This window comes from Pseudoliparis swirei, chromosome 18 (assembly GCF_029220125.1).
Source record: "Pseudoliparis swirei isolate HS2019 ecotype Mariana Trench chromosome 18, NWPU_hadal_v1, whole genome shotgun sequence".
Lineage (NCBI taxonomy): Eukaryota > Metazoa > Chordata > Actinopteri > Perciformes > Liparidae > Pseudoliparis > Pseudoliparis swirei.
In genome coordinates this window covers 14839984-14867837 of record NC_079405.1, presented here as the reverse complement: position 1 = coordinate 14867837, position 27854 = coordinate 14839984, and the positions used below count along the sequence as shown (strand labels likewise).

The following is a 27854-nucleotide window of genomic DNA, read 5'->3' as shown; positions in this document are numbered from 1 at the left end:
ACTAAAATGACAAACATGTGCTGGTTTCAGCTGGTGGTTCGCTGCCTTCTTCTCTTTATCATTATAAACTCAATATCTATGTGTATTAGTTTATTATGGAAAAAAATAGGCAGTTCGAAAACGCAATCTGGGATTCTGAAAATGTTGTTTCCACATTCACATTTTTCGATAATAAAAAAATACAATAGATTTGATCTCTTTTTCTGAAACTGGGATGTATTTATTCAATACCATTTATTACCTTGCAGAAAAATGTACAACACGGGGCTCGCGGTCTGCAGATGGTTGTTGTCGAAGAAATCGCGTGCTCCCTGTTTTCTGTTTTCGTAACTGTCAAGCACGCGCTGCACACGAGCCCGGGGACGCGCAGCTCGCACCCAAAATCACCAGGAGCGAGTCTCACGCGCGTCCACGTGCATGGATCGAGGACGCATCAGCTAAAGCTAAACGGGCAGCAGGCTAACAGGCCCAGATTATTCACGGAGTCCCCCGTCGTTCATTTTGTTGAGGCGGACCGCCGACCGGCAGGGATTAGAAACGTGCACGATCATATGAGTGAGAAGGGGGGAAGAATAGCGCAAGATGGTTCGGGAAACCAGACACCTTTGGGTGGGAAATTTACCCGAACATGTCCGAGAGGAGAAAATCGTGGAGCATTTTAAACGGTAGGTTACGCAAGAGGGCTCCTCTGTTGGCCGAGCAGCGCGCTAGCTTTAGTACGGACGTTAGCTCGTTGCGACGGTCAGACTAATGCTAACGAAGCTAACGGTCGCGTTTAAGTTTTACAAGTCGGAGTTTCTTCCGTGCTGTCAGGCTATATTTGTTCAACTGACATTGTAGACACGGAACCACTCGAGTGTAAATGTTTAGCGTTTACAGAATGTACCTAACTTTTGTGAAAAGCAGTCGGCTGGTAGCTCGGTGATCGAGCCACCGAGCTACCAGCCAACCAACCATTTTGTGGGAAGTCGAGACGTTTACATGATCCGTACGAGTCGAAAGGCAGCAAACAGCAGGTCAAATAACACGAGAGCACTTGGGCTATTTTGGCCAGTGGGAGCGGGCGAGTCGTAACGATGTTTCTCGGATCAACTGTGTTTGAGAAATATATAAATATAGAGGATCCAAAATCTGCGACGAATATTGAGCTCGCCGAGCTGATAACAAATGTTAGCAAGTTGTTAAGCTGCTCGACGTCGGTAGCCATCACTGTTTCTTACTTAAACTCGCCTAACGTGTCCCGTGTTGTCTTCAAAAAGGCCATTTTACATGCAAATTGCAAACCAGGGTTTGCTCCCGGTAGCTAGCGCCCAAGTGCTTGGCTGTAAAGAGAGCTAAAAGCATGGACGTGTATGCGTCCCATTGTTTGTAAAACTATTAAAAAACCATAGAGGCTAATGGCATGTCTTAGGTCGTTTTGGCCCCTTGAGTAACCCATCAACATACTTGCATGCAATAAAAATAACATTAAAATCGCAACCAGTCATCGTTCACGGGATCTACTGTGGTATAGCGTCACTAGCGAGCTCGTGACATTTGTGTGCTTGAAGATATGCTTTTAGAGCTTTTAAAACTGACATTTTACATGTTGGGTCCCAGAATGATTTTTGATGAAGTGAGTACCTTGAGGTTGGTTTAGAAACCTTAATAACACTCCAAACAATACGCGTAACACCAAGTGTAGTCATGAGCGTAAGAATTGCAGATACTGTTTAAGGGGCTTCCTGAAGTTCAGTTTGTTGCTGTTAGGTGGCTAAAAAGGAAACGTTAATGTAATTTTAAAAATACTTTTTGTATTGGTGCTTCTTCTGCTCTCCATTTACCAGGCCATGCATACAGAACAACAGCTGCAATCTCTCTAGTCTTATCCAGGGCATATTTAATTTCCTCTTTTTTTTCATTGTAATTTCCACAGGTATGGGCGTGTGGAAAGTGTCAAAGTCCTGCGCAAGCGGGGGTCAGAGGGTGGCGTTGCAGCCTTTGTGGATTTTGTGGATATCAAAAGTGCGCAGAAGGCTCACAATGCTGTCAACAAGATGGGAGACAGGGACCTTCGGACTGACTACAATGAACCTGGGTCAGTCCCTAGTGCTGTTCGGGGCCTTGAAGACGGCTCACCCTCGAGCAGTCGAGACGTTACAGGATTCACTAGGGGAACAGTTGGTCCAGTGTTTGGCCCACCTGTTTCCCTTCACATCAGAGAGGGACGTTATGAACGGAGAATAGATGGGTAAGTGGACACGGCCTCCCCTTAAAATCCAGGGGAATCTAGGTATTGGATAGATGTAAATCCTCAACACATAGTGGGGGTTATGTGTGAGGGATAGATGCCTCAAGGAGGTTGCACAAAGGTAATTAGGGATCGTTCCACTTTTCATCATAATTGACTCGCCTTTCCCATGGGATCTAATTAAATTAACTACACATTATCATTTGGTAAGTTAACTATAATTCAAGGTTTGACATCTGGTTTGGATATAACATCTGTGAGGAATATCCTGGTGAGTTTTGGATTTATTACATTTTGTGGGGAACTACCGTGGGGAGCTTTTGGATACTTTTCAAACATTTTCCTCCTAAATTTGGAATCTAACCTTGATTTTACTTGGAATCGCTTGAAAGTGGAAGTAAATCCCTATTATAAAGGATGTACTTTTCTTTGAAGATTCTAGTCAGGTAATGCACCCTTATGTCAAGGATCTCCCATCTCGGGCGGTCATTTTTTTTCCTTTTGGCTTCTGTCGATGGATGGACTAATTCTACAATTTTTTTTCATCTGTGGATACAGCTGGTTCTGGATTAAAGTTTTCAACAAGTGGATGGAAGAACTTCATTTGTTTCACATCACAAAAGAAAGATTGATGTAGTGCATATATTCTAGGTTATCTCAGTCATTTTAAGGTGAGATTAACTGCATACAATAAACAATTTATGTCCCAAATATGGAAGCTATAACGAGACAAATTTGCAAGACCACAGAGGATCCAAACACCAAGATTGTGGAGCTATTCTTGTTTAAGATTGAAGACACGTGAAGATCGCATAGTTGGGATGTACCCTCCTGGATGTACGCACCCCATGTTGGATTTACTGATGTGGACCCTAGTATGGATAGTTTTAGCAACCATTTATCTGGATTACTCAAATGTGGATGTAGCTGTGTAAGGCCTCAGCTCATTGAGGAGAAGAGCACTTAGAGTATGTTACAGAGAGCTGAAGACAACGTTTTCAAAGTAACTTGAAAATGTTACTGCCAAAAGATGAAGCCTTCCTGTACGTATACTCCATACGATCCTCGGATGGTGGAATAAGATGCCTATGAGCCCATCAGGAGTTTATATGCTGTGACCATAGTGTCTGTGAGTCTACACGCTTGTGTGATTTTAAACTACTTGATATTATCGGTGGAACGCAACTTTTGGAACATACTGACGTACAAGACAAGATTGATCCAGACGGATGTATTTTCCATTCGTGCACCAGCTTACTGTATAGTCAACCTGGAATTCCCTGAATTACCTTGAAGTTCATATTACAAAAAACAAATCCATATTTAGTTATTTAGGTCTTACGTTACTTCATTTTTTTTTTACCACGTGTCCAGAAATCCATAAAAAGGTCAATTTCTGTGATTTGTTTTGTTTTTTCCTTTTTCCATCCAGTGAAGAGAATTAAGTAGCCTAACTGGATTATACATCAACAACCTACTGGCCTGGTGCTCCACAGTATTCGAAGATAACGTGCAGTGCGATTCAAGAGAACCGTTTTTGCCTAATTAGATCAATTGATTTTTCCCCTTGGTTTTTCATTCGGGCTCTCACATTCTGATCCACCTAGAATTTATTTGGATTAGTTTCGGTAACTTCTTTCCAAAAAGGTTGGTATTGTTCTGCCCTCTGCATATTTTCTTTCTCTAACATTCCTTAGTGCTTTGTCTAATAATAGGTTTTGCACTGCTTTTAGGGAAAATATTGATTTGATGCCAGAGAGGAGAACATCTATATTATAAAATATATATATTTGTATGTGTCATTTTCTCTAATGCAAGTGCCTCTTTATTTCCAGCATCACATAAATACGACAGAGTATTATTTTCACTATAATTAAATACATCTATGTGAACTGCATGGCATTTTAAATTTCAGTCCAACTGAGCTCCTCGAAAGCAGAATTGTACAGTTGAATATTAGAGACATTTATTTTGTTTGCCAGCAATAGTTCATGATCAGTCAACCTCTGAAAGCAGCTCCCCTGGACACCCAGAGTAGTCAAAAGTGATCAAAGTTATTCCAAATGAAATTGAAACTTACTAAGAACAGCATTTCAACATTGAATTAGGTAATTATGTGTTTGAATGAGTAGATCTTTATAATATAACAAAGAAGGTTGGAGTGACAATTTCTGGGGCAGCTTTGTTTCTCAAGACTGTTTATAAAATTACAGTCTAGAAAAGTGTGCCTGTTGGCTGTCAGAATATTTAATGTAATTTTAGACTGACTGTTTAGTAGCGCCACAAAAGTAAAGTAAATTTTATTGATATATATAACAAATTTACCTCAAATGGCTTTACAAGCGGTGGATCATATGCCACCGTCTATTTGTTAAAGGTTGTCTATAATAGTGTTTACAGATGGTGCCAACATTTGAAAGGTTGACCCATTATGTCATATCTTGAATCAAATTGTTCAAACAATTTTTGTTGTGAGGAATTATTTTTCTAATCATTTTAAATGCTCCTCTAGAGCTTAAAACAATTAGAATATATATAAAAGCAGTTCTTTATAGTTATTGGGAGGAACTTGTAATTGCTCAATTTAATACAGTTGCCTCTTAATAAACAAGACCAGCCCACCATAGACGCACCCAGATCCGGTCACGCTGCAGCTCTTGACAACCAGTCTGAAGGGAATGAAAATGAAAGTTCCTTGTAGTAACTTTGATCAAAGTTGAGCGCCTATGTTTTCTCAGTTAATCAACTGAAACCCAATAGCAAGGATCAGTGACCAAACATTGATGGCCGAATGAATTTTGCTAAGGCAAGTGCCAGGATCTCCACACTTAGTATTCAGCTGCACAACTTATCTGACCTCCTCTCAGCTGTGTCCTTGCTGTACCGACAATCTCGATTTTTGCTATTGTGCTCTTAAATGTCAAATAATTTAATAAGAAATTGTTGTTCTTTCTTGCCTTTTTCCCGACTCATAGTAATTATTATTTTTTCCCCCTCTACCCTGTTCTTATTTCACAGTAGCTCAGAAAGCCGTGAACGTGCATATGATCACAGCCCATATGGACACCATGAGCGCAGTGGCACTTTCGACAGACAGCGTCACTACAATGCTGATTATTACCGTGATCGTTCCATGTTTGCTGCTGCTGGCCCAGGGAGCAGTGCTATCGCGGGGAGCTTTGAGGCATCAGACCCACATTTTGATTCTAGAGTTCGAGACCCCTTTACTCTGACTAATTCTACAAGACGTGACCTATACAGAGACGACAGAGGACGACGGGTTGATAGAACCTACCATCACCGCCGGAGTCGATCATCTCATTCCTCGCAGTCGAGGCACCCTTCCCCACAACGGACCACAGGACAAACTCCCAAAACACCTCATTCCCCTAAAAGAGCTCCGGTGTCCCCTGGAAGAGGTCCACGATCTCGATCCCACAGCAGATCCTCAAGCTCTGATTCTGTCAGCAGCACCAGCAGCACGGGCAGCGGCAGGTGTGACATTTGTCATGTTATCATATTAAAGTTTCATGGGAAACGTGAACAGGTATCAACAAATACTGTTTAAACTCCGACAAGTGTCTAATCATGGTTCTCATTTATTTTGTGACAATAGTGATTCAAACAGCAGCTCAAGTGATGGATCTCGGGCACACTCTGTTCAGTCGTCAGCGACACACGCCCCGACTCAGTCTTCTATTGGACTTGACTCGGATGAGCCACGCAGAAGCTTTGGAATTAAAGTGCAAAACCTACCAGTACGCTCCACAGGTTAGTTTCTAAATCATTATTATCATGTTAATAACCATTTCACTTGTCATACTCAATCAGAAGTATCAGTAAAACAAAATCAAAAAGTTGACAGTCTTGTAGACCAACTGCTGTATCAAATATTCTATGGGATCTCTAAAAGTTATTGTTCGTTTGTGCTAATCTGATCCATGATTCTGATCAGTTGTACGATTCAAACCTTCTTATGATCCGTTGCACCAGTGATACTTACGTATAAAATATTTTATTTCGGTCCAAAATCCATATTTATCATCCATCACATATTTTTTTATTCATTTGTCGTGTTTTTTTTTCTTGTTTTAGGACTTTATTATAGTCACACAACATTTTTCTGTTATCCTTTTAAATCTGAATATGATCCCACTGGTGCACAGGCCACTGTGCTTCTCATATTTCAAAGATATGCTCTTCAGTTTACTCGCATATTTATAGCAACGGTTCCTGGACAACAAACTTATATTCTATAAATATACATTATATACCTTTGTCTAAATCTTTGATTCATGTATACCTATTTAAATTGATGCAGTGTGCAGCCACAGCAGTTTTATGGAGTAGAAGACTTCTTCAGGATTTTCTTAAAACAACAAATAAAAAGTAGTACATTATTAATTCCAGCTGTGACACTTGACCTTCCACAACAAAGAACTTTGGATGGTTACAGGACATATAATAATCTTTTTTTTACCCTCTATAGACACAAGCTTAAAAGATGGACTTTTCCATGAATTCAAGAAACATGGGAAAGTGACCTCGGTACAGATCCATGGAGCTACAGAAGACCGCTATGGTTTGGTGTTCTTTAGGCAACAAGAAGATCAGGAGAAAGCCCTCACCGTCTCCAAAGGAAAGCTGTTCTTTGGCATGCTTATTGAAGTCACGGCCTGGAATGGCCCAGGTAATTGATACAAAACAGCATTGTGATGAATACTTGGTGCCAACAAATGAATTCAGAGAACACTATTGCATAATACTGTGTTTTTGTGCTGCGCTTGGATAATATGAGCTTGACATTTATCAGCATGTCAGTACTTTTAATGATGAACCTCGTCCTTCCCCTCAGAAACAGAGAGTGAAAATGAATTCAGGCCCTTGGATGGGCGGATAGATGAGTTCCACCCAAAGGCCACGAGGACACTGTTTATAGGAAACCTTGAGAAGACCACCAGTTATCAACAACTCCTTGATATTTTTCAACGCTTTGGAGAAATTGTGGTATGCTTCCGTTTGACAATGTATACATTCTTAAATGTTACTTTCGATGAGGCTTAATCAATGTTCTGTGTTTTCTTCTCAAGGACATTGACATCAAGAAAGTAAATGGAGTTCCCCAGTATGCCTTTGTGCAGTATTCTGATATTGCCAGTGTCTGCAAGGCCATTAAGAAGATGGATGGAGAGTATCTGGGAAGCAACAGACTGAAGGTAGTGTTTTTGCAGTTAACAAAAATCAAATTTCTGGTTTGAGTAGGTGTTAAATCTAGTGTTTTCTGTGTATATAATATGCCAGTTGTTCTTTTTCTCTTTAAAGCTTGGGTTTGGAAAGAGTATGCCCACTACGTGTGTTTGGCTCGATGGTTTAGCAACCAGTGTTACAGAGCAATACCTCACACGGCATTTCTGTCGTTATGGACATGTAATGAAGGTACGGTGTTATATTTTCTCTAAATTTAGATTTTACGTTTTTTATTTTAATGCTGTGTAGTTTTCAAAACTCTATATGTATATTTTGTTTCCTTTTTTAGGTTGTGTTTGATAGATTGAAAGGGATGGCCCTCATCTTGTACAACAACACAGATTTTGCTCAGGCAGCTGTAAGGGAGACCAAAGGTTGGAAGATTGGTGGCAATAAAATAAAGGTAAACGGTAACAATAATTTGGTTTATTAGTGAAATGTATTTTTCCACTGAGTATGTATTTATATATATTTGTGGACAATTTATTTTATTTATTAAAGGTGGACTTTGCAAGTCAAGAGAGTCAGATGGCATTCTACCGATCTATGCAGACATCCGGACAAGACATAAGAGACTTCTATGAAATTCCTGCTGAACGACGGTAAATTTCCCATTGTTGGAAATGCATGCAAGAGATAATGACTACAATTAGATATTTATTTTTGAAATGTCAGAAAGTTGTCCAATAATAGAATTTATAAGATTTTAAACCATTCTTTCAAATTGATTTATAATGTAAAGTGATATTTTTAGAATACCTGCTGCACATTATTTTAACCCTTCTTAATCTGATTTGATGGTGCTACCTTATGAAATTATACATTAGTTAGTTTAATAAGTATCATTGCTTGTCTTTTCCCGTTTTCTCCATTCACTCTACAGCGAGGAACGCAGACCTCCATACCATGAATTTACTGCAGAAAGGGCTTACTATGAGAATATACGAACCCCTGGCATCTATCCAGAGGAAGCTCGAAGAGACTTTGCTGCTCGCAGCAGAGAACGTTTTCCTGAACTGGAACACTATCAGGGGGAACACTTTGACCCACGCTTTCATGAAGACCCAAGAGAATACAGGGATTACAGAGACCCCTTTGAGCAAGACATCCGAAAATACACATATATTCAAAGAGAGCGAGAAAGAGAACGAGAACGTTTTGAGGCTGACCGCAGCAGGTGGAGCCCTTCCCATCCAAGGCGACCTGTTACTCCTACGGTATCGCCATCGCCATCTGACCGTGCTCCCAGAGAAGCAGAACGGCGGGTATACAGCCAGTCCTCTGAGAGAAGTGGTAGTGCGAGTTCAATGTCACCACCACACTTTGATAAATCTGAAAAGACCGTGCCTGAACCTGCCTCGAAGAGTGATAAGAGCAGCCAACCAGATCGTGTGGCAAGCGCTGAGAAAACCAAACGTGCAAAACGAAAGGAGAAAGGTGACAAAGACAAAGCGGAGAAGATTAAAACAAGGAAAACAAAGGGGCAATCCCCATCCAACCCATTACCTGAAACGGAGCTTGAGCCGGGTTTTGATGGAGGGTCTGGAAAAGGAAGGGTATCAGACCAGGATGCTCACGAGAAGCCGAAACCTAAAGGGGATGGTGACTCTCTTACTGGAAACCAGTTGCCAACTGCTTATCAAGACTCTGTAAAAAGTGAAAGATCTGAAATGAGTAAAGTTGAGAATTCAGACTCTGATGGAAAAAACAGACTCAAGAAACATCTTAAGGCCGATATTGGAAATGATGGGAAAGATTCATCAGTGGACTCTGATCGCCTTGCTGCAAGGAAAAAGCGCTTTGCTGATTCAGCTGGCCGGACTATTCGTCAGAAAAGAAGCAGGCATGAGGAGGAGGAAGTTTTTCCCTCCTCTGACTTTGGTGCTAGTGCAACATATTTGAAGGAATCGGACGATGACAAAAACAAAGATTCACAACGCAGAGATTCAAGACTCAAAGCTGATAAAAGTGGCACTCCTAAGGATGGTCAAGAAGACTTAAGAGGACAAAGAGAGAAATCAGAGGGCTCTTCGGACCCACTGGAGTCAAAACGACATCCAGGGCACACTTCATCCAGAAGGTTTTCTCTTGAGGGAATTACAGACCAAAGCAGTATAAGGGAGCAAGAACACCATGCTGCTTTCAAATTTGCTGCTCAGAATCCAGACTCTGATAAAAGTGTTAAAAACAAGGAAGACTATGTTGATATTGACCTCTCTCAGAGTTACCGCAAGCAAATGGAGCAAAATAGACGGTTGCACCAGCAGCAACAACAGGTTGAGTCTGACAAATCTGACAAACCAGGAAGTCCTCATGGAAGTGAAACAGAGGACATGGAACATCGCAGTCTTGTGCATGAAGTTGGTAAACCACCAGAGGATGTCACAGATAATTTCCCGTCTCACAAACTAAAGAAACTAGACCTATTTGAACCTGATTTAGGAATTAAGAGGGAGCGTGTCTACAGGAGTTTTAGACAAAAAAGTGAAGATCCTGACTGGAACATCCCCTCTCCAGGACTTCAGCTCTTCTCTCACCATGGAGATGAGGAGTTTGTGGACCCTTCTCAGAAAGACTTAAATAGAAATGAGGAAAAGATTCACCCAGAACTGGAGCTATTAGTCAAAAGGACACATAACACACAGGCAAACAAGCCAAACACTCCTTTACTTAGTGTGGAAGAAGAGCAACAAAAGAGATGGGAGAACAGAGTTAAACAAGATGTGTTACCTGACCTGAACCTTTCAAGAAGTCTAGGTAAGAACATTCACAATCGCAAGCGTTTGGAATTTGGTATTTGGCATGACTTGGAGCCTGGAGAAGTAAGATCCGACTCCGAAGAGGACCGAGAGAACAAACCCCACTCTCCCATGCCGTCCACATCTATACCTTTTACTGAGAGGCCAAGGGTTGACAGGTTTTCAGACCCTAAAATAGCACATCTTGAAAGGAACAAGTTCTACTCCTTTGCACTTGATCAAACTATCACACCTGATACAAAGGCTCTGCTTGAACGAGCAAAATCTCTTTCCTCTTCAAGAGAAGATAACTGGTCGTTTTTGGATTATGATTCTCACTTTGCAAGTTTACGCAGCAGAAAGGATACTGAGAAGGTAGAATCAGCACCACGACCTACACCTTCCTGGTACATGAAAAAGAAAAAGATTCGAAGTGGGTCTGAAGACAAACTTGATGACAGGAAGGAGGACCCTAAGCCAGAGGAACAGGAACGCCGGGAACTTTTTGCCTCACGCTTCCTTCACAGCCCCGTCTTTGAGCTGGACTCTAGGCGACTTCAAAACTTGGAACGCAAACATGAAGAACCTGAACATTCTCTCTACCAACAGCAAGGAATAGATGGTGAACTTGACTCTGGGCCAGTTGTCCTTTTCCATAGTCGTTTTTTGGAACTAACACGACTGCAACAGAAGAATAAAACTCATCAGCTGCCAGAGGCAAAAGTAGACATAGTTCCCACAGATGAGGTTACAGTGGAAAAGGCACCAGTTCAAGTGCCACAGGCTTTGCAGTCTCCTGAAATGATGGAATCAATCATGGAGCCAGAAATTAAGAAGGAGCCAGAAATTAAGCCCATCAGTCCTGCTGAAGAGCTGATCTCTGAACTCGGAATCGCACCAACTTCTGTCACCCAATCTGTGGTCAAAGACTTTCCATCACCAGAGGAGACATGTATTGCTCTAAACCAGCCCCCTGATCTATGTACCCCAGTGTCTATTATAAAGGAAGAGGAAAAAGAAGAGGTGAAAGAAAGTGAACCGGTCGTTCCCATGTACCACCCATTAACTGAGGCGCCATCTCATACTGAACCTATACAAATAGCAGCACCTGAACCCAGTTATTCAGTTGATGGATGTAAACCACCTGCATCTGAAGGGAAATTGGATATTACTGATTATGTAAAACCTCTGTGTACTGAAAAACCATGCCGTCGTGACTCTCAAGAGTTTGTTAGCATTTCGGAAGCAGAACTGGATCCTGAGACGACACAACCAGAAGTGCCTGAAGCCAATAGTCCCATACCACCTAGTCTTCAAGATGAAGAGAAAGAAACTCACACGGTTTGGTCAGCAGTAGCAGAGCCTGAGGGAGAGAGGAAACTTCAAATTAGTAACGTGCAGATGCCCATTGACGATGACACAAATGATGAGCCAGTCTCTCCTCAGAAAGAGTATAAAACAAAAGAAATGAAAAGTAAAAAGTTCAAACAATCCCCAGCTCAAGTTGCTCCTGTTCCCATCATATCTACCTCTAGTTCTGAGAAACAAGCAACACGCAAGAGTGAGCGCATTGACAAAGAGAAGCTGAAACGTGGATCGTCCCCAAGAGCTGAATCAAAGTCCACAGGCAAATCTCCTATTCATGGATCAGAACCTGATATGTCTGAGCCAGGCATATCAGCAGGCAGAGCAAGGCGAAGGAATGTTAAATCGGTGTATGCCACTCCAGTTGAAGATGATGCGCCGGTTCGTTCCGGAAAGGAAACTGAGTCCCCGCGCTCTGTGCGAAAGCGAGGTGCAGACAAAGATGCCACACAACACAATATCGAACACGATCTACCTGCCCCAATTCCTACAACTAAAAGGGGCCGTCCACCCAAGAATCGCAGACTAGGTGACGAGAGTTCAATAGTAAAAGTAGAAAAATTTAAAATAGACAAAGACACAGATTCTAACGAATCAGAAGGTGGGGAACGAGTTCCTAGAGTGTCAAAAGGAAAGACATCCCCTCAGAGCACAAAGAGTTCACTGAATCCAATGTCGACAGTCCTAGGATTTGGATCAACAAGGAAGGGGGAAAAACCAGAGGTGGCTGATGATTATCAGGAAATGGATTTCACAGATGAAGATTCCTTGCCTATGCAAGATTTATCAAGTTCATGTAAAGAAGAACCAACCATAAAAGTTGACCAAAAGAAAGAGGAGAAAGACAAACAAGTAAGAGAATTGGGCAGAAATAAAGACGTTTTTCATGAAAAGGCTTGTGAGGGTAAATCAAATGGAAAAGAGACAGATGCACAAGTCTTGGAAGGGAAACCCACCTTGGAAAAAGACAGGATTGTTCGAGGAAAAACCAAGTTGACTAGGACTCCCAAGTCTCCTGTTCTTAAGAACCTCAAAATCAGACTAAATGTGACAGAGGTGAAAGATCTTCTTCAATTAGGGGATGATGAACAAGAAGATTCGTCAAAGAAATTAAGACCTGGTGACCAGAGTGATAATGGTTCAAAGTGTACCAATGTCAACGAAGAAGATTCCAACAATGACGAACTGGAAAATGCCACTTTGGAAAAAAAAGAGGTTCTTGAATCACCAAAAAGTTTAATTTCACAGCTGGAATTGGAGCAGGCTCTGAGGAACATTGCTAAACTTACAGATCCAGCTTTTCCAACAGAACCATCGGCGCTGCCCGTCCCGCTTACAGAAGTGAAAAGTGACCCAGAGGAAGAAAAACCTTCCAATCCTGCGAGCGAGACAGAACTCATGGCTGCTATTGACTCCATAACTGCTGAACATGGAACTGCGTCATTACCTCCTGCAGCTCCATCAAGTGCCGATGTAGGTTCAGAACCTGAGATACCAGACTTGATTTTGCCTACCAAAGAAAATGAATCTGAAACGAATGTACCTGCTATACCGGAGGAGGCTGTCTTCCCTGCCACATTGAAAAAGGGCACCAAGGGAAGACCCAAACGTTGTAAAGGCCAAAAGCAAGGAAGAAAAGATTCAAAGGAGGGACCTTCAACAAGTGAAGAATTGACCACTCCTTTATCAGATAGCCCACCTTCCGGTGTAAAGACGGTTTCTACAACGACTCCATCGGCAACAACGACGACTCCATCGGCAACAACGACGACTCCATCAACCACAACAACGACTCTATCAGCAACAACTGCTGCAGTTATTACTGCAACTACATGGAAGCCAGAACCTGAGCCTTTAGCTGTCAAAGTTTCAGATGTGAACTCGGAGTCATCTTCTGAAGATCAGATTCAACATCTTAAATCTGTTACGGATCTGTCTAGGAGTCAAATTGGTCCAACGCCTCAACAGATGCCTCCTGACTGCATCTCCCCATCACTGTCTCCCTTAGCCAACAGGCCAAATATCAGACCCATTCAAACAAGTAGAATTCCTGTTTCTCCACCAGATTGGCGCCATCAATCTAAAGATACGGGACTCTCCTCTTCACTTCTCATGCCGTTGGCATCCAAGGAAAACCAGTCTATACCCCCAGACTCTGAAAACATGGATATTGATCATGGCACAAGTGACTTGAGGCAGATTCTTATGAAACATAAAAATATTTCATGTCCAGGCAGTAGTTCTATTCCAAGTAATCTACCCACTCTGCGAGATCAGAACCCCTCTGAAAGTAATACTCCATCAGCTGGTGTGGCAAATAAGTCGCCACTATCCGGTAGTGGAATGGCAACTCATCCAGCTCCACCCATTGTTCGAGCTCCAGCCTCACTACCATCTTCTGAGACAAAGTCTGTGATCTCTGTTATTGCATCCACTGCAACCTCTGTTATCAGTCGTGTTTGCAACCCTCCTGAGCCTGAGGACAAAGTAAACATAAACCTTGGAAATCCCTGTGTGGACAGCCCTCTACCCAAACCAGCTTATAGGCCGAGCAAAGATGATACTGGATCATACCATGGCCCATCTGTTGGCGATGGAGGTGGAAGTGCTGCACACTTTATTGTCGAAAGCCCTACTCTTGGTCCAGGGTCTTGTCCAGGGTTAAGAGTAAATACGTCTGAAGGAGTGGTAGTATTGAGCCACTCAGGCCAGAAAACAGAGGGACCACAGAGGATTAGTGCAAAAATAAGTCAGATCCCACAAGCAACAGCAGGTGACATGGAATCTCAGCAGCTGGTGTCCATGCCCCAGATAAAACAGGAAATGTATGGCCATTCTCATGTAGGACTTCAGAAGGGGCCTTCATTGCAGGCAGATCATGGGCATCCTGGTAAGATGCAGTCCACTTTGTCTTCTATTAAACAGGAAAGCACTGGTTTGGAAAAGATGGAATCTAATTACCAATCTACACCTCAAGGTGTAGTGAAGCGTCTCACACAGGGAAACCAGCAAGTAATGAGTTACCATCCAGAGTATATGCCAATAAAACATCAAAAGAAAATGGACAGTGTTGATCCTCACAGTACAGATGGAGCTAAACCGACTTGGACCTCTGCCATAAGTCCCGCAATCAGCCCCCATTTGCCCTCTCCACCTGGCAACCATGTAGGTTTTGCTCCAGCACCCGGTGACAGAGCAACCTCTCACATCAGTGGGGCCAAACAGGAGCCACGATCCCCTCGTAAGTCAGGCCATCCACACACACAATTTACTAAAGTGTCCTCCCCCGGAGGCTCCTCGTCACCAAAGGGCACAGGGATGTTATCAACGGGCCTTCCTGCCATGCAGCAGTTTATTACTGGTGTACATCATGCAGAGCAGTCGGTTATCATGCCACCTCTCAGTGGGCCTGGAGGCTTGGGACGGATGTCTCCTCACCGTGTCAACCAGTCAATTCCAGTGGGGCATCTTGTCCAATCAGATGGACGGGTCAATACTCCACCTCTCTCTGTGATGAGCTATGGGATGCATAGTGAGCCTCTCGCCTCTCAGTGGTCTGGTCCCATCCAGTCCCGGCCTACCTCGCCCCAGGCTGTTGGCAGAGATAAAGTTCTCAAGGTGAACCCCGGTTCTTTAAGGGGTCATGACGGGGAACAGGATGAAGCCAGACGCTTCCACCAGGCATCAGGAAGACAATCTGCTCCACAGTTAAAACCCGAGACTATTCAGTCAGATCCTCGCGGGTCTTTGCGAAGTAATGTGCAGTTAGAAACATACATGACACAAAGAGATATGCGCGTCCTCCTGCAGCAACAAGGAGAGTCTTTGGCCACTGACACGCATTCTGGAATCATTCAAGAGACCCTTCCCCCCTCTTCTGCACCTTCCAGCCTGCCCTTATCTTTGTCTCCAAGAGCACATGTCTTGCCTAAAGGTGTGTCTGAGAAGGATATAACGAAGCCATTGGAGGCAAAGAGGCCACACTCTCCTCTTCCTAAAGATGGAATGATGGGCATCAGACAAAGTGGGCAAGCAATGGCATCTCCCCAGAGAGTTCAACTCATGCCTCCAGGACCTAGTGGCTCATTCCCAGAGTACACAGGGATGTACTCGAACCCGAGAGGCATCCATTCTCAAATACCAGAGTCGTCTCCTGTTGGGCCCAACCAGCCGCCACCGACCGTCACACCCAGCATGGTGAGTTCACTGCACTTAACTCTCTAGTTCAGTCGGTACACCCAGCTCAAATGCAGTGATAGAACTCCTGCAATATATCCTACCAGCATGAATGCTAGATTAGTGATGTTAAATATTTGTTTAAATGGTTTTAAAGAGCTGTAGATTGAACTTCATGGGCAGTTTGAAAGCTGTGGTGATCAGCAAAGCTGCCAATAACGAACTGACCAACGGAGTATTCATGTAAATATGGGTTTATGGCTTAATATTAGAGAAACTGTTCATGACACTATTGTCTTGAATCCTTAGGGTGCAGACCCCCAGACCAAACCAGATGGCAAGCCCGTTAATATGGTGCAGTTACTGACGGTAAGACAAAACTCAGGATAAACAGTATAAATTGTGATCCGGGTTCTTGATCCGAACCAGAGCTGGCTCTGTCTGACTTGGTAGTTTTTGTTTTTTTCTCACATTTAAACAGAAATACCCAATAGTGTGGCAAGGCCTGTTGGCACTGAAGAATGACACAGCTGCAGTCCAGTTGCATTTTGTCTGCGGTAACAAAGCGCTGGCTCATCGGTCCCTGCCGCTTCAAGAAGGAGGCGCATTGCTTCGGATTGTCCAGCGAATGAGGCTGGAGGCTTCACAACTAGAGAGCGTAGCTCGAAGAATGACGGTGCGTGCTCTTTTTCTGTCTCCATTGAGTCTCTTTTCTTTAAAAAAAAAATGGAATCTAACAACAATTCCATGTTTCTGCCTACAGGGGGACAGTGACTTCTGTCTTCTCCTTGCGTTGCCATGTGGACGAGATCAAGACGACGTCCTAAACCAAACTCAGGCTCTCAAGGCCGCGTTCATCAACTACTTGCAGGCAAAGTTGGCTGCTGGTATCATTAATATCCCAAACCCAGGTTCTAATCAGGTGAGACATGAGGTTTTTCCCTAATATTTAGTTTTCTTAGGTTTTAATATATCTAATAATTTTCAGTTTATTTTGTATAGCCCAATATCACAAATTACACATTTGCCTCAAAGGGCTTTACATTCTGTACACATACGACATCCCTGTCCCAGGAACTCACATCGGATCAGGATCATTAATGATTAGTTAAAAGAATATCTTAACATAATGGGTGACCTCCACAATTGTCATTTAAAAAATGTCCTGTGTTTTCATTTAGTTGCCGTGTCATTGCACGTGACTTATTGTGTAACACATTTTTTCTTTGGTTTTCCAGCCTGCCTATGTGCTCCAGATTTTCCCACCATGCGAATTTTCAGAGAGCCACTTATCTCAGCTCGCCCCCGACCTTCTCAACAGGATCTCCAGCATCTCGCCACACCTTATGATTGTCATCACCTCTGTGTAACCTTCAGTGCTGGGGACCGTAATATCAATGGAAATTCTTGCGGATGAGCCTCAGGAGACCAGAAGAATAAGATAACTTGTTGTTTTTCCTTGACACAATGGGAATGTGTAGGATAATACCCTAACGCTTTTTGTTTTCAGTCTATTTTTTCTTTTGTCACAGCCCATCTGGTATTTTTCTCCTTCTCAAAAGAACTCGGAGATGGAACAAACCAGAATCAGTCTTATTTGACCATTTCTCTGCTGTATTTCTATTTATTGGAGTTTTATTTTAATGTTCGAAGATGCTCTGAAGAAAAAAATCAGGATATTTGATGAACGAGTGACTATCTTGGTGGCCTTTTTTTTCTTTCATCTGTCTTTTATTGATTGTCATATTCATTTCTGGATCATAGAAGCTTTTGCGTTGCAATGGCTAAAAAGACATTTCAATGTGTAATTTTAAATAATGATGTACAGACTATCTTGTCCAGGCTTTCTTTTAGAGGAGGAAGAATTAACTGTAAAACTATGGAGACTCTGTAGAGGACCACGTTCGTTTAACAGCTCCTTTTAATTCCACCAGCTCTGCTCTTTTCCTCAATACTGAAGCAAGTTACATTTTGGGCACCTGCCTTTGCATTGAACAAGCCACATTATGATTTGGGAGTTTTTGAATACAGGACTTGTAAATATTTTAAATATTTAAACTTTGTCAATGGAACTTGGACAACTTAACAGAGACTTGAACTCTGGGACAAACCAGAATGCAAAGTATGTGAAATTTAGATGGATATCCTTGATTTTTGGGTGTAAATACTTGTAACACAAGAAGGTTGGCAAACTCTCCTGTGGAGTCTGCTGATTGCACTTCATATTTTGTAACTCAAATAAAACAAACTCAAGAAAACTTGAATATTTAAGATTTTTTATTATTTGCTAAGCATGTCTTTTGAGCTAAACCTTTTGTGAGTTAACTGTAATGCTCAAGACATGCCAGTTCTTAAAAACAAGGTTACAGTTCATACCATACATCAGAAGGTGTTGACAGCTTGCCGACTTCAAAAGCCAAACGGTGCGGCCCTTTGATCAAATAATCAAGCGGGGACAACGACAAATGAACATGCATTACACAACTGTCAATGGGACTGCACCGCCAGTGCAAAGACTAATGGATTCATTAATTTTTTATTCTAATACTTTATTTGGATTGTTCAGTAACTGGGCTGGAAACTCGACGTCTGGGGAATACTCCGACACACGAGAACATGTGTGTGTGTGGCACTCGTGTGCCTAGAGGGCGCCGCATGAATGCTGACAAGCTGCCTCAAGGGATGTCAGTTGAGGCAGCTTGTCAGCTGAAAAGGCGTCTGGACATGGCATGACACCGCATCAACAAAACAATTAGATTTATCTGGTTCTGCATTAATGTTTACCATTTAAAACTGACAATTGTGAGTCTGACCGTATTCTTGGAGTTCAACACATGCTGCTGAATTTAAAAGGGAAGGTTCTAAATTACATTTACCTTAAGGGGAGTTCACTGTACTTCAATACTGCTTTATTTTAAAACTGTCCATTGTTTCAATCGACACTGGAGCCAAATAGTGCCACCCGCTGTTCTTCATACTGGGAAATGTTCCTCTTCATGATGTCCATACAGGGTCCCAGCAAACGCTCAAAAGCCTGGACGTCAATCACTGAAAGAAAAAGTAAGTTAAGAGTCGTCCTGTCTACTGGATGGAGTCGTAGTTTTAAAATGTCCCGTCATGTTTGGGGTCTACCACAAACTCGGTAGACGGAGCGGAGCGTGTTTTATTAAATATAATTAACGATGAACCTTTTGATGTCAATTTGAAGGTTCAAAGGAAAACGGTATAATAAAAAGTATATTTAAAATATATTTAAATCATGAGGCTCGATGCATATGTCTTTAATTAGTCTTCGTCTATCACGTCTCTCGTATTGAGAGATATCTGGCAACGCGTTGCTTATGTTATATTTGGTGTTGTGAGCGTGTCGGAGATCCAGAAAAAACATCGACTTGCTGTTGAGATTATGAGGTACTGTGTTGGCTCTCGTTTCTGCTGCATCCGACTTGAGGCCTGCAGCACCATCTCCTCGTCTTCGTCCTCTACATAACCGACCAACTGCAGTCTCCAGTCTCTCACTGAAAATGAGACGCAAAGAGCGACAAACACCGGCGTCACTCTTACCTAAACATCTGGTTTCTCCCACAGCGTAAACCGATGCTGCACGAGGTTTATTGGTGACCAGTGCCAGCTCCCCAAAATACTGCCCTCTAGAGCAGCGAGCCACCTCGACCTCCACGCTGTGCTGCTCGACGGCCTTCGTCGGGAGCGGTCCCAAAGGAGTCATTTCGTAGATTAAGATCACGCAGAACCAGACATACACAAATATGCTTTTTACTAAATGGCCCAAACTAACAATCAAATCGACAAGTAAGAGCGTAAATGATCCAAGAGGCAACTAAAATAAAATAGAAGTTATGATATTGGATACACTCACTTTGCTTTTTATCATTATCTTCGCCTCCCCTGATTCCACAATGTAGAAACAGTCGGCCTCGTCCCCCTGCAGGCGCAGACAGCAGCAGAAACATTCATGAAGTCTAACTGGTTATTGAATAAAAGAGACCGCAGCGAATGCCCCGACACTACCTGCGTTATTAAGCACTCTCCATCTTTGAACACTCGGGCTCCCACAACATCTACAATCTTCATCCTCTCAGAGAGCTTGTGAAGAGAAAATGAAGCATGATGACACTACAAATACAAGTATAAGTGTGTGTGTGTGCATAATATATACATATGTGGAAGTTGCATTAAAAGGCAAAACACAATTCCTCAAGTTGAGCACACAAGTGTGTGTGTCTCGTTTATTAACAATAACAACGAAATCAAGATGGCGCTGCCCAGATACCAAACCCGCATGGGGCTCGACGTCACAAACAGCAACACAACACTTAAAGGGACCGCGATCCCGGAACAGTCACACTGATGCGTGTGACTCATTACATTAATAATTGTGTAACGAACTACACCAGGAACAAGGGTGAATTATGATATGACATTCACTACACACGTCCCCCCAGAATTCACCAAATAAGAAAAGGTCATCGGCGAGGTGGTCGTAGTAACCGGCCAGCACGGCTGTGCTTCACAGGGGGTTGAGGAGACACTACTGTGGCAGGTGTACCACCATGACATGAGTGTGGGGCCTGGAGTGTGGGAGTTTCGGGAGGGAGGGGAGCGGGGGTTGGGTGCAGAGCTGGAGGACGCCCGCGTCGTGGGGGCTGGGCCAATTCAATGGGCCTAGCAACGTCCAAATGAGCTGGTTTGAGGCGGTCAATGGAGAGTCGCTCCGGTTTACCACCCATGTCCACCATAAAATGTTTGTCTCCCGTCTCCAAAACACGGAATGGACCCTCGTAGGGCGGGCGAGCGGTCCCCTGTGAGCGCCGTGGCGAATAAAACGTATTCAGCCGTCTGAAGCCCAGCGGGGATGTGCGACTGAGGGAGGCCGTGATGGGAAGTAGGGACTGGTGCGAAAAGCCTCGCATTGCCCCGTAGCGCAGCCTGCTGGAGAGTGGCAGACCAGGGAACGGTGGAGGCGGGAACAAAATCCCCTGGAACCCGCAGTGGCTGGCCATAGACGAGCTCCGCGGATGAGGACTGTAGGTCTTCCTTCGGTGCAGTCCTGATGCCGAGCATCACCCACGGGAGCTTGTCGACCCAGTTGCTGTCTTTGAGGCTGGCACGAAGAGAAGCTTTCATTGACCTGTGAAACCGCTCACAGAGTCCGTTAGCCTGCGGGTGGTATGCGGTCGTGCGGTGGAGTTTGGCTCCGAGGCTCTGGGCCACCGCGTTCCACAGCTCAGACGTGAACTGCGCGCCCCGGTCAGAGGATATGTCGGAAGGGGTGCCGAAACGGGCAACCCAGGTGCCGATAAATGCCCGTGTCATCTCGACAGATGCCAACGATGTCAGTGGCACAGCTTCAGGCCAACGGGTAGTCCTGTCAACAATGGTCAACAGGTAGGTGAAACCCTGAGAGGAGGGCAGAGGGCCAACCAGATCCACGTTAACATGGTCAAAACGCCTCTCTGGCACCGGGAACAACTCGAGCGGGGCTTTAGTGTGGTGATGTATTTTGGCCCGTTGGCACGCAAGGCAAGTGGTAGCCCAGTCTCTTATGTCCTTTTTGAGGCCGCGCCAAACAAACTTCGCCGCCACCAGCCTCTGTGACGCATTCGAACCAGGGTGGGAGAGACCGTGGATGGCATCAAAACGCGTCGTCTCCACCCGTGGGAACGATCGGCCGAGGACTGCCTGTGGAGACGTCACACATGAGCGTGGTGCGGTTTCTCCAAAAACCACATCATCTATTTTCAGACCTGTAGTCGAGGTCTTCAGGATGTGCACGTCTGGGTCTGTGGTCTGGTCCGCTGCCATGTGGCTGTAATCCAAACCAAGATGGACTGCCCCTGCCACCGCCCGTGACAGGCAGTCCGCCACCTGGTTGTCCTTACCGGCCACGTGCTGTAAATCCGTGGTGAACTCGGAAATGTAGGACAGATGACGTTGCTGGCGGGCGGACCACGGCTCGGCCACTTTGGCCATGGCGAACACCAGCGGCTTGTGGTCGACAAAGGCGGTGAAGTGTCGACCCTCCAGCAGGAAACGAAAGTGTCTGATGGCGAGGTAGAGACCCAGCAGCTCCCGGTCGAAAGTGCTGTACTTACGCTCGTTAGCGCGCAGCTGGCGGCTGAAGAAAGCAAGGCGCTGCCAGGCCCCGCCTACCCACTGCTCGTAGACAGCACCGACAGCGTAGTCAGAGGCGTCCGAGGTGATGGCGATGGAGGCTGTGGCTGAAGGATGTGCCAGCATGGTGGCCTGCGCCAGGGCTGCCTTAGTGTCAGCAAACGCCTTGTCCCTGCCCTCAGTCCAGTCCACAGCGTGCGTGGGTTTACCTTTCAAGGCCTCGTGCAAGGGCTGCATGAGCTGAGCGGCTCGAGGGATGAAACGGTGGTAAAAGTTGACCATGCCGAGGAACTCCTGCAGGGCTTTCACGGTGAGCGGGCGTGGAAACTGTGTGACCGCCTCCACCTTTGATGGGAGAGGGACTGCACCGTCCTTGGTGACTCTGTGTCCCAGGAAGTCGATGGTGGAGAGACCAAACTGGCACTTGGCAGGGTTAACAATCAGGCCATGTTGGTTGAGCCGCTCGAAAAGTGTTCTGAGGTGCGACAGGTGCTGAGATTTGGACGTGCTCGCTACCAGAATGTCGTCCAAATACACAAAAAGGAAAGGCAGGTCACGTAAAACAGAGTCCATGAGGCGCTGGAAAGATTGGGCTGAGTTTTTAAGGCCGAACGGCATCCTTAAGAACTCAAAAAGACCAAACGGCGTAATCACTGCTGTTTTTGAAATGTCCAGTGAGTGCATGGGTACCTGATGATAGCCCCGGACGAGGTCCACTTTAGAAAAAATCACCATACCGGCCAGGTGTGCTGAAAAATCCTGTATGTTCGGGACTGGGTATCGGTCAGGTGTCGTTGCCTCATTAAGCCTCCGGTAGTCGCCACATGGGCGCCAGCCGCCACCAGATTTGGGGACGATGTGAAGGGGTGACGCCCACGGGCTGTCGGATCGGCGGACTATGCCGAGACGTTCCATGTTGGAAAACTCAGCCTTAGCAACTGCAAGCTTGGTCGGGTCGAGGCGCCGAGCACGGGCGTAAACGGGTGGACCAGTAGTGGCGATATGGTGCTCCACACCATGCTTCACGGCCGACGCAGAGAAAGTGGGCTGAGTGAGTGCTGGAAAACTAGCCAGTAAACGGTGGAAGTCATCGGATGGTGAGAGCATGCTAGACAGTCGTATGGATTCAGCACCGCTGAGCGTGCACGTATACGAGCAGAACGTGACAGCGTCGATCAAACGGCGGTTCTTAACATCCACCAACAGTCCATGCGCACACAAAAAATCAGCGCCAAGGAGGGGAACGGCGATTTTTGCAGTTAAAAAATCCCAGCCAAATCGACGCCCTTCGAAACAAGTCAATGTACCTCGTCCCATACGTGCGGATGGGGGTCCCGTTAGCCGCTTCCATCGGGGGGCCATGGCTGTCGGTCGTCATGTCCAAACGGGATGCAGGCAGGACGCTCCTCTGTGCACCCGTGTCGCAAAGGAACCGTCGTCCGGAGATGCTGTCCCGGATAAAAAGCAGCTTGCCTACGCGGCCGACGCTCATGGCCACTACTGAGCGCCGGCCCTGGCGTTTCCCAACCCGCCGAAGCTGCATGGCGAGCGGCATTTAAGAGCCTTCGGTCCAAACTTCTCGTGATAAAAACACAAGCCTGAAGAAGACTGCTGTGGGCTCGAAGATTGCTGCCGACCCGCAGACTGCTGCCGACGAGAAGAGGTTGCTGCGACAAGTGTGGAATCCGCCATTGTCACCGGAGCGCCGTGCGTGGGGAGAAGCGCGGCCATGACGCAGTGCTCTTGACTTGCCAGGAAAAATTTATCAGCCTCTTCGGCCAGTGCTCGACAGTCAGCGATGGCGGTGTTGGCCAGTGCAGCTCTGACTTGGGAAGGCAGCTGACGCAGGAAAAGTTGGGTGAAAAGAAAATCGGGTCTGTGCTCACCCAGGAGATCCAGCATGCGGTCCATTAGCTCGGACGGTTTGCCGTCACCTAGCCCTTGGAGCGAGAGCAGCCTGCTAGCTCTCTCAGCGTCGGACAGTTCAAAAGTCTTTAGCAGGTGGGCTTTGAGCGCCGCATATTTCTCCGTAGCTGGAGGATGCTTCAGGAGACTCACCACTCGGGTCGCCGTTGAGTTACCGAGAGCTGACACAACGTAGTAGTACCGTGTTGTATCCGTGGTAATGTCCCGCAGCGCGAACTGCGCTTCCGTCTGAGCGAACCATGACGACGCTGAAGATTCCCAGAATTCGGGGAGTTTGAGGGTAACAGCGTTCGCGGCCATGGTCGAGTCGTGTTTGCGAATACGTCCAGCAAACAGGCGTCGGGGTCACCAGTGTGGAAGTTGCATTAAAAGGCAAAACACAATTCCTCAAGTTGAGCACACAAGTGTGTGTGTCTCGTTTTGAGGAATTGTGTTTTGCCTTTTAATGCAACTTCCACACTTAAAGGGACCGCGATCCCGGAACAGTCACACTGATGCGTGTGACTCATTACATTAATAATTGTGTATAGAACTACACCAGGAACAAGGGTGAATTATGATATGACATTCACTACACATATATATATATACTATATTATCTTGTATAGATACAAACCTCAAGAGACTTCAAAAGAGGAACACACTCTATGAAGGCCTCATACGTCCTCCTCTTCTTCACATTATTTCTAACAATCATTCTGTGAAATGTGGCTCGATCCTGGGCACCAGACAAGAATAATAGTTAGTGTTTAATTTGAACTTGAACTCGAGATAATGATTCACTGTGGGACTCACCAGGCCCCACAGGGCGCCGTCCTGTGTTGCAATGATTGAAGCAGCTCGCGGCGTGTTGTACATGAGAGCCAGCTCACCAAAGCTGCCCTTGTTGTCATACTTTCCAACGCACACACTCACTTTGTCCTTCTGCACAAAAATATCATACACACCGCTGGAAAGACACACAGAAGAAGTCATTAGAAAGACAGAATGCCATCTAGTTATAACATTATGCAAACAATTCTAAATCACTCACTCACTTCTCTATGACATAGAAGTTGTCTCCGTCGTCTCCCTGGTCTATGATGTGCTCCTGAGCTTTGACCAGCACCTCGAACATGCCGTCCAGAACCTCAGAGAACTGCTCCTGGAAGGGAGGAAAGCGAACTGCTGGAGCAACTTTTAACGTAAACACGAGAGGAGAAACATAAATACACAAGTTATGTTATAGGAATAGTGCAGTAATATAGAACAGTGGTGGTTCTCAACTATGAACTTACACTTATATATTTATTAAATAACTTAATGGCTGCTCATTTTATATATGTAGATATATTTTTTTATCTCAGCTACCCTTGGGGGTATGTGGAGTGCCTTCACATGCCCCCATGTGAGAACCACTGATATAGAAGATCAAAATGAGATAAAGAGGAGTAAATAAGAACAAACTGGAGAGGAAAAGTTGGAGAGCTGCTAGGGGGTGTTACCAAACTATTATTGACTAAAAGGCAGCTGCAAACTGAACAGTTTTCAGCCTTGATTTAGAAGAACTGAGAGTTGGAGCAGAGTTTGTTCCAGATGTGGAGAGCAGAACAACTCAACGCTGCTTCTCCATGTTTATGTGACAGTTGCATTTTAGGAAATTGTCAAAGGCCTTCCCGAGGTTCTTAAGGTTCAGGGGTCAAGCATTTAGTGATGGTTAAAGTTAAGGTCAGGCACTAGAGAATTCATTATGTCAATGAGAGTCCTCACAAAGATATAAGTACAGGGATGTGTATGAAAACCTAAATATTACATTTGTCGAAACAGCAAATGTCTGATCGGTCATCATCAGAAGGTCACCGTGTGTTGTACCTGCTCCAGTGTTTTAAACAGTAAGATGTCTCGACAAGCATCCTGAAGTCTGAGCCGCTGCTCATCTGTTTTTGGATGCACAACCTGAGGCTCTGCATCGTCGTCCTCTTCGTCATTGGGGTTGTACGCCTCTGCACAAACTGCAGCTGGACAAAACAATTAAAACGCTGTAGTGGTCATTGGTCAATATGAGTTGATATTCATCACACATTGTTCCAGTTCCTGACCTGAAACTCTGCGATTGTAGAGAGAGAGAGAGAGAGAGAGAGAGAGAGAGAGATTTTTGATTTTTAGAAAACCTTTATTCAAAGAAAACTTTGAACCACAATAAACCAAATTATTTTCAACACAAACATAAATGCAGCACCAATCCTGAAAAAAAAGAGAACGTCCATGATGCTCATGCTGGACACTAAACTAAAGTCCACTGAGGACAGGAAGTGCCTCCTGCCCTCCGTCTTGAGGCTGAAGCTCCTCCCAGTGCTGAGGCTCTGGCTCCTCCTCTTCACTCAATCTCTCCTCTCGCCCTCCTCTCATCGTCCACCACCTGCAGCACCTTTCGGAGGTCGCACAGGATCTTTTTGAGCCTGTAGAACTCCTGTGGCGTGAAGGCTCCTCTCTCGTCCCTGCACGTCAGGAAAGTGGCGGACAGGTAGAACTTATCCCTGCACGGGAAGTGGTCCTCCACCTTGACGTGCCACGTCTGCTTGGTCTTCCGGAGGAACTCTTTGATCTCCTCCACACTGTAGTGTGGATCAGAGTCGGAGTCTTCCTCCGAGCTGGACTCTGGCTCCGCCCCCCTCGTCCTGGACCTCCTTCTTCCCGCCGTCACCTTCTTTGCCTGTGGGTTCCCTCCGTCACCTCCTCCACACTTCCTCTTTAACCGGGGGACTCTGAGGTTCTCCTCCTCCGCCTCCATGTCCACCTCACTGTCTGACAGCCTCACCTCCCTGACAACTGTCTCCCTCTCTTCCTCTGACTCCGCCTTGTCCTCCTCTTCACCTTCTTGGGCCACCTCAGCCCCAGCCCCACCCTCTTCTCTCCTCTCTTCCTCACCCTGCTGTCCTGTGACCGTCTCTCCCTCGTCTCTCCTCTCCTCCTCAACCTCTTGTTCTGCACCTGCCCCTCCCTCCTCTCTCCTCCTCCTCTACCTCCTCACCCTGCTGGCCTGTGACCGTCTCCCCCTCTCCCTCCTCACCTTGTTGGACTGGACCAGTGCCCCCCTCCTCTTCCTCCTCCACAACCTGCTGGGCACCCCCCGTCTCTGCCTGCTCTCCCTCCTCATCCTGCTGGGAGCCCCCAGTTCCTGCCTGCTCCCTCTCCTCCCCCCTCTGGGTACCTGCAGTCCCTGGCTATGTGCCCCTCTCGCCCGCAGATGAAGCACCTCCCGTTCCCTGAGGAGATGTAGATGGGGTAGTTGTGCTCGGCCACCCTGATGAACACCCGGAGGCGGAGCTCTCCACCCTGATGAACACCCGGAGGCAGAGCTCTTCTCCCCTGTTGTTCAGGATCTTAGAGAGATGCCTCCGGTGGGACCACACGTGCTTCATCCGGGAGGACTTCCACCCTGAGGGGATCTTCTTCAGCCGGGACACCACCTTCCCGTGCTTCACCAGCTCCTTCAAAATTACCTCCTCTTTTATAAAAGGAGGCACGTTGGCCACGGTGACCCTGACCGACGGTGTGGCCAGCGGCGCCACCGGCACATACATGCCTCTGATGACCACCCCCGACACCACCACCTCGTTCACCTTCAACACGCTGTCTAAAAACAGCACCACCGCTCCGTTCATACGGGCAGCGGACCGCACGCAGTCGTCGCCGACCACGTCGCCCACTGCCAGCCCCACCTCCTCCTCCGAGCACGGGAAACTCGGCGCCACACTCATGCCGTGTGCCCGCGTGAGGAAGCTCATGTCCTCCATGTCACTGGCTCCCCGCTAGCTCCCCGCTAGCTCCCGCGCTGCACACGCACACACAAAACAAACAAAAAACCGTGAACTCACACACTCACACAGACCATGGATCACCACATACCTCACAGCAAACAATACTGTTAACCCAGTCACTCTTTAGCGGGAAAAACCCTTTAAACCAAACAAACTCTCCTCTGCTCCACAACCACACGTCCTCTCACGCTGAGAGAGAGAGAGAGATCTTTTTCACTGGACTTCACAAGTCTATTAAAG

At 45.7% G+C, this 27854-nt stretch overlaps 2 protein-coding genes across 4 annotated transcripts; one reads left to right on the top strand and one right to left on the bottom strand.

Moving 5' to 3' along the window:
- Positions 1–444: 444 nt before the first annotated feature.
- si:ch1073-335m2.2 (msx2-interacting protein) lies at positions 445–18020 on the top strand. 3 transcript variants are annotated; one of them, XM_056437070.1, is made up of 15 exons: positions 445–665; positions 1916–2230; positions 5249–5725; positions 5847–6001; positions 6720–6920; positions 7086–7237; positions 7321–7446; positions 7553–7666; positions 7767–7880; positions 7979–8079; positions 8361–15777; positions 16066–16125; positions 16238–16432; positions 16520–16678; positions 16995–18020. In XM_056437070.1, the coding sequence occupies exons 1-15, from the start codon at positions 583–585 to the stop codon at positions 17124–17126; spliced, it is 9801 nt and encodes a 3266-aa protein (XP_056293045.1). In that variant the 5' UTR covers positions 445–582; the 3' UTR covers positions 17127–18020. The 3 variants fall into 3 exon arrangements, with proteins under 3 accessions (XP_056293045.1, XP_056293044.1, XP_056293043.1); XM_056437069.1 differs by having other exon boundaries at positions 5252–5725; positions 16238–16678; XM_056437068.1 differs by having other exon boundaries at positions 16238–16678.
- prkar2ab (protein kinase, cAMP-dependent, regulatory, type II, alpha, B) lies at positions 17267–27458 on the bottom strand. The gene is made up of 11 exons (XM_056436710.1): positions 27376–27458; positions 26238–26408; positions 26033–26037; positions 25666–25811; positions 24852–24958; positions 24610–24763; positions 24431–24532; positions 19786–19860; positions 19628–19699; positions 19321–19453; positions 17267–18804 (listed from the first exon to the last, which is right to left on the bottom strand). The coding sequence occupies exons 1-11, from the start codon at positions 27456–27458 to the stop codon at positions 18689–18691; spliced, it is 1164 nt and encodes a 387-aa protein (XP_056292685.1). The 3' UTR covers positions 17267–18688.
- Positions 27459–27854: the final 396 nt, after the last annotated feature.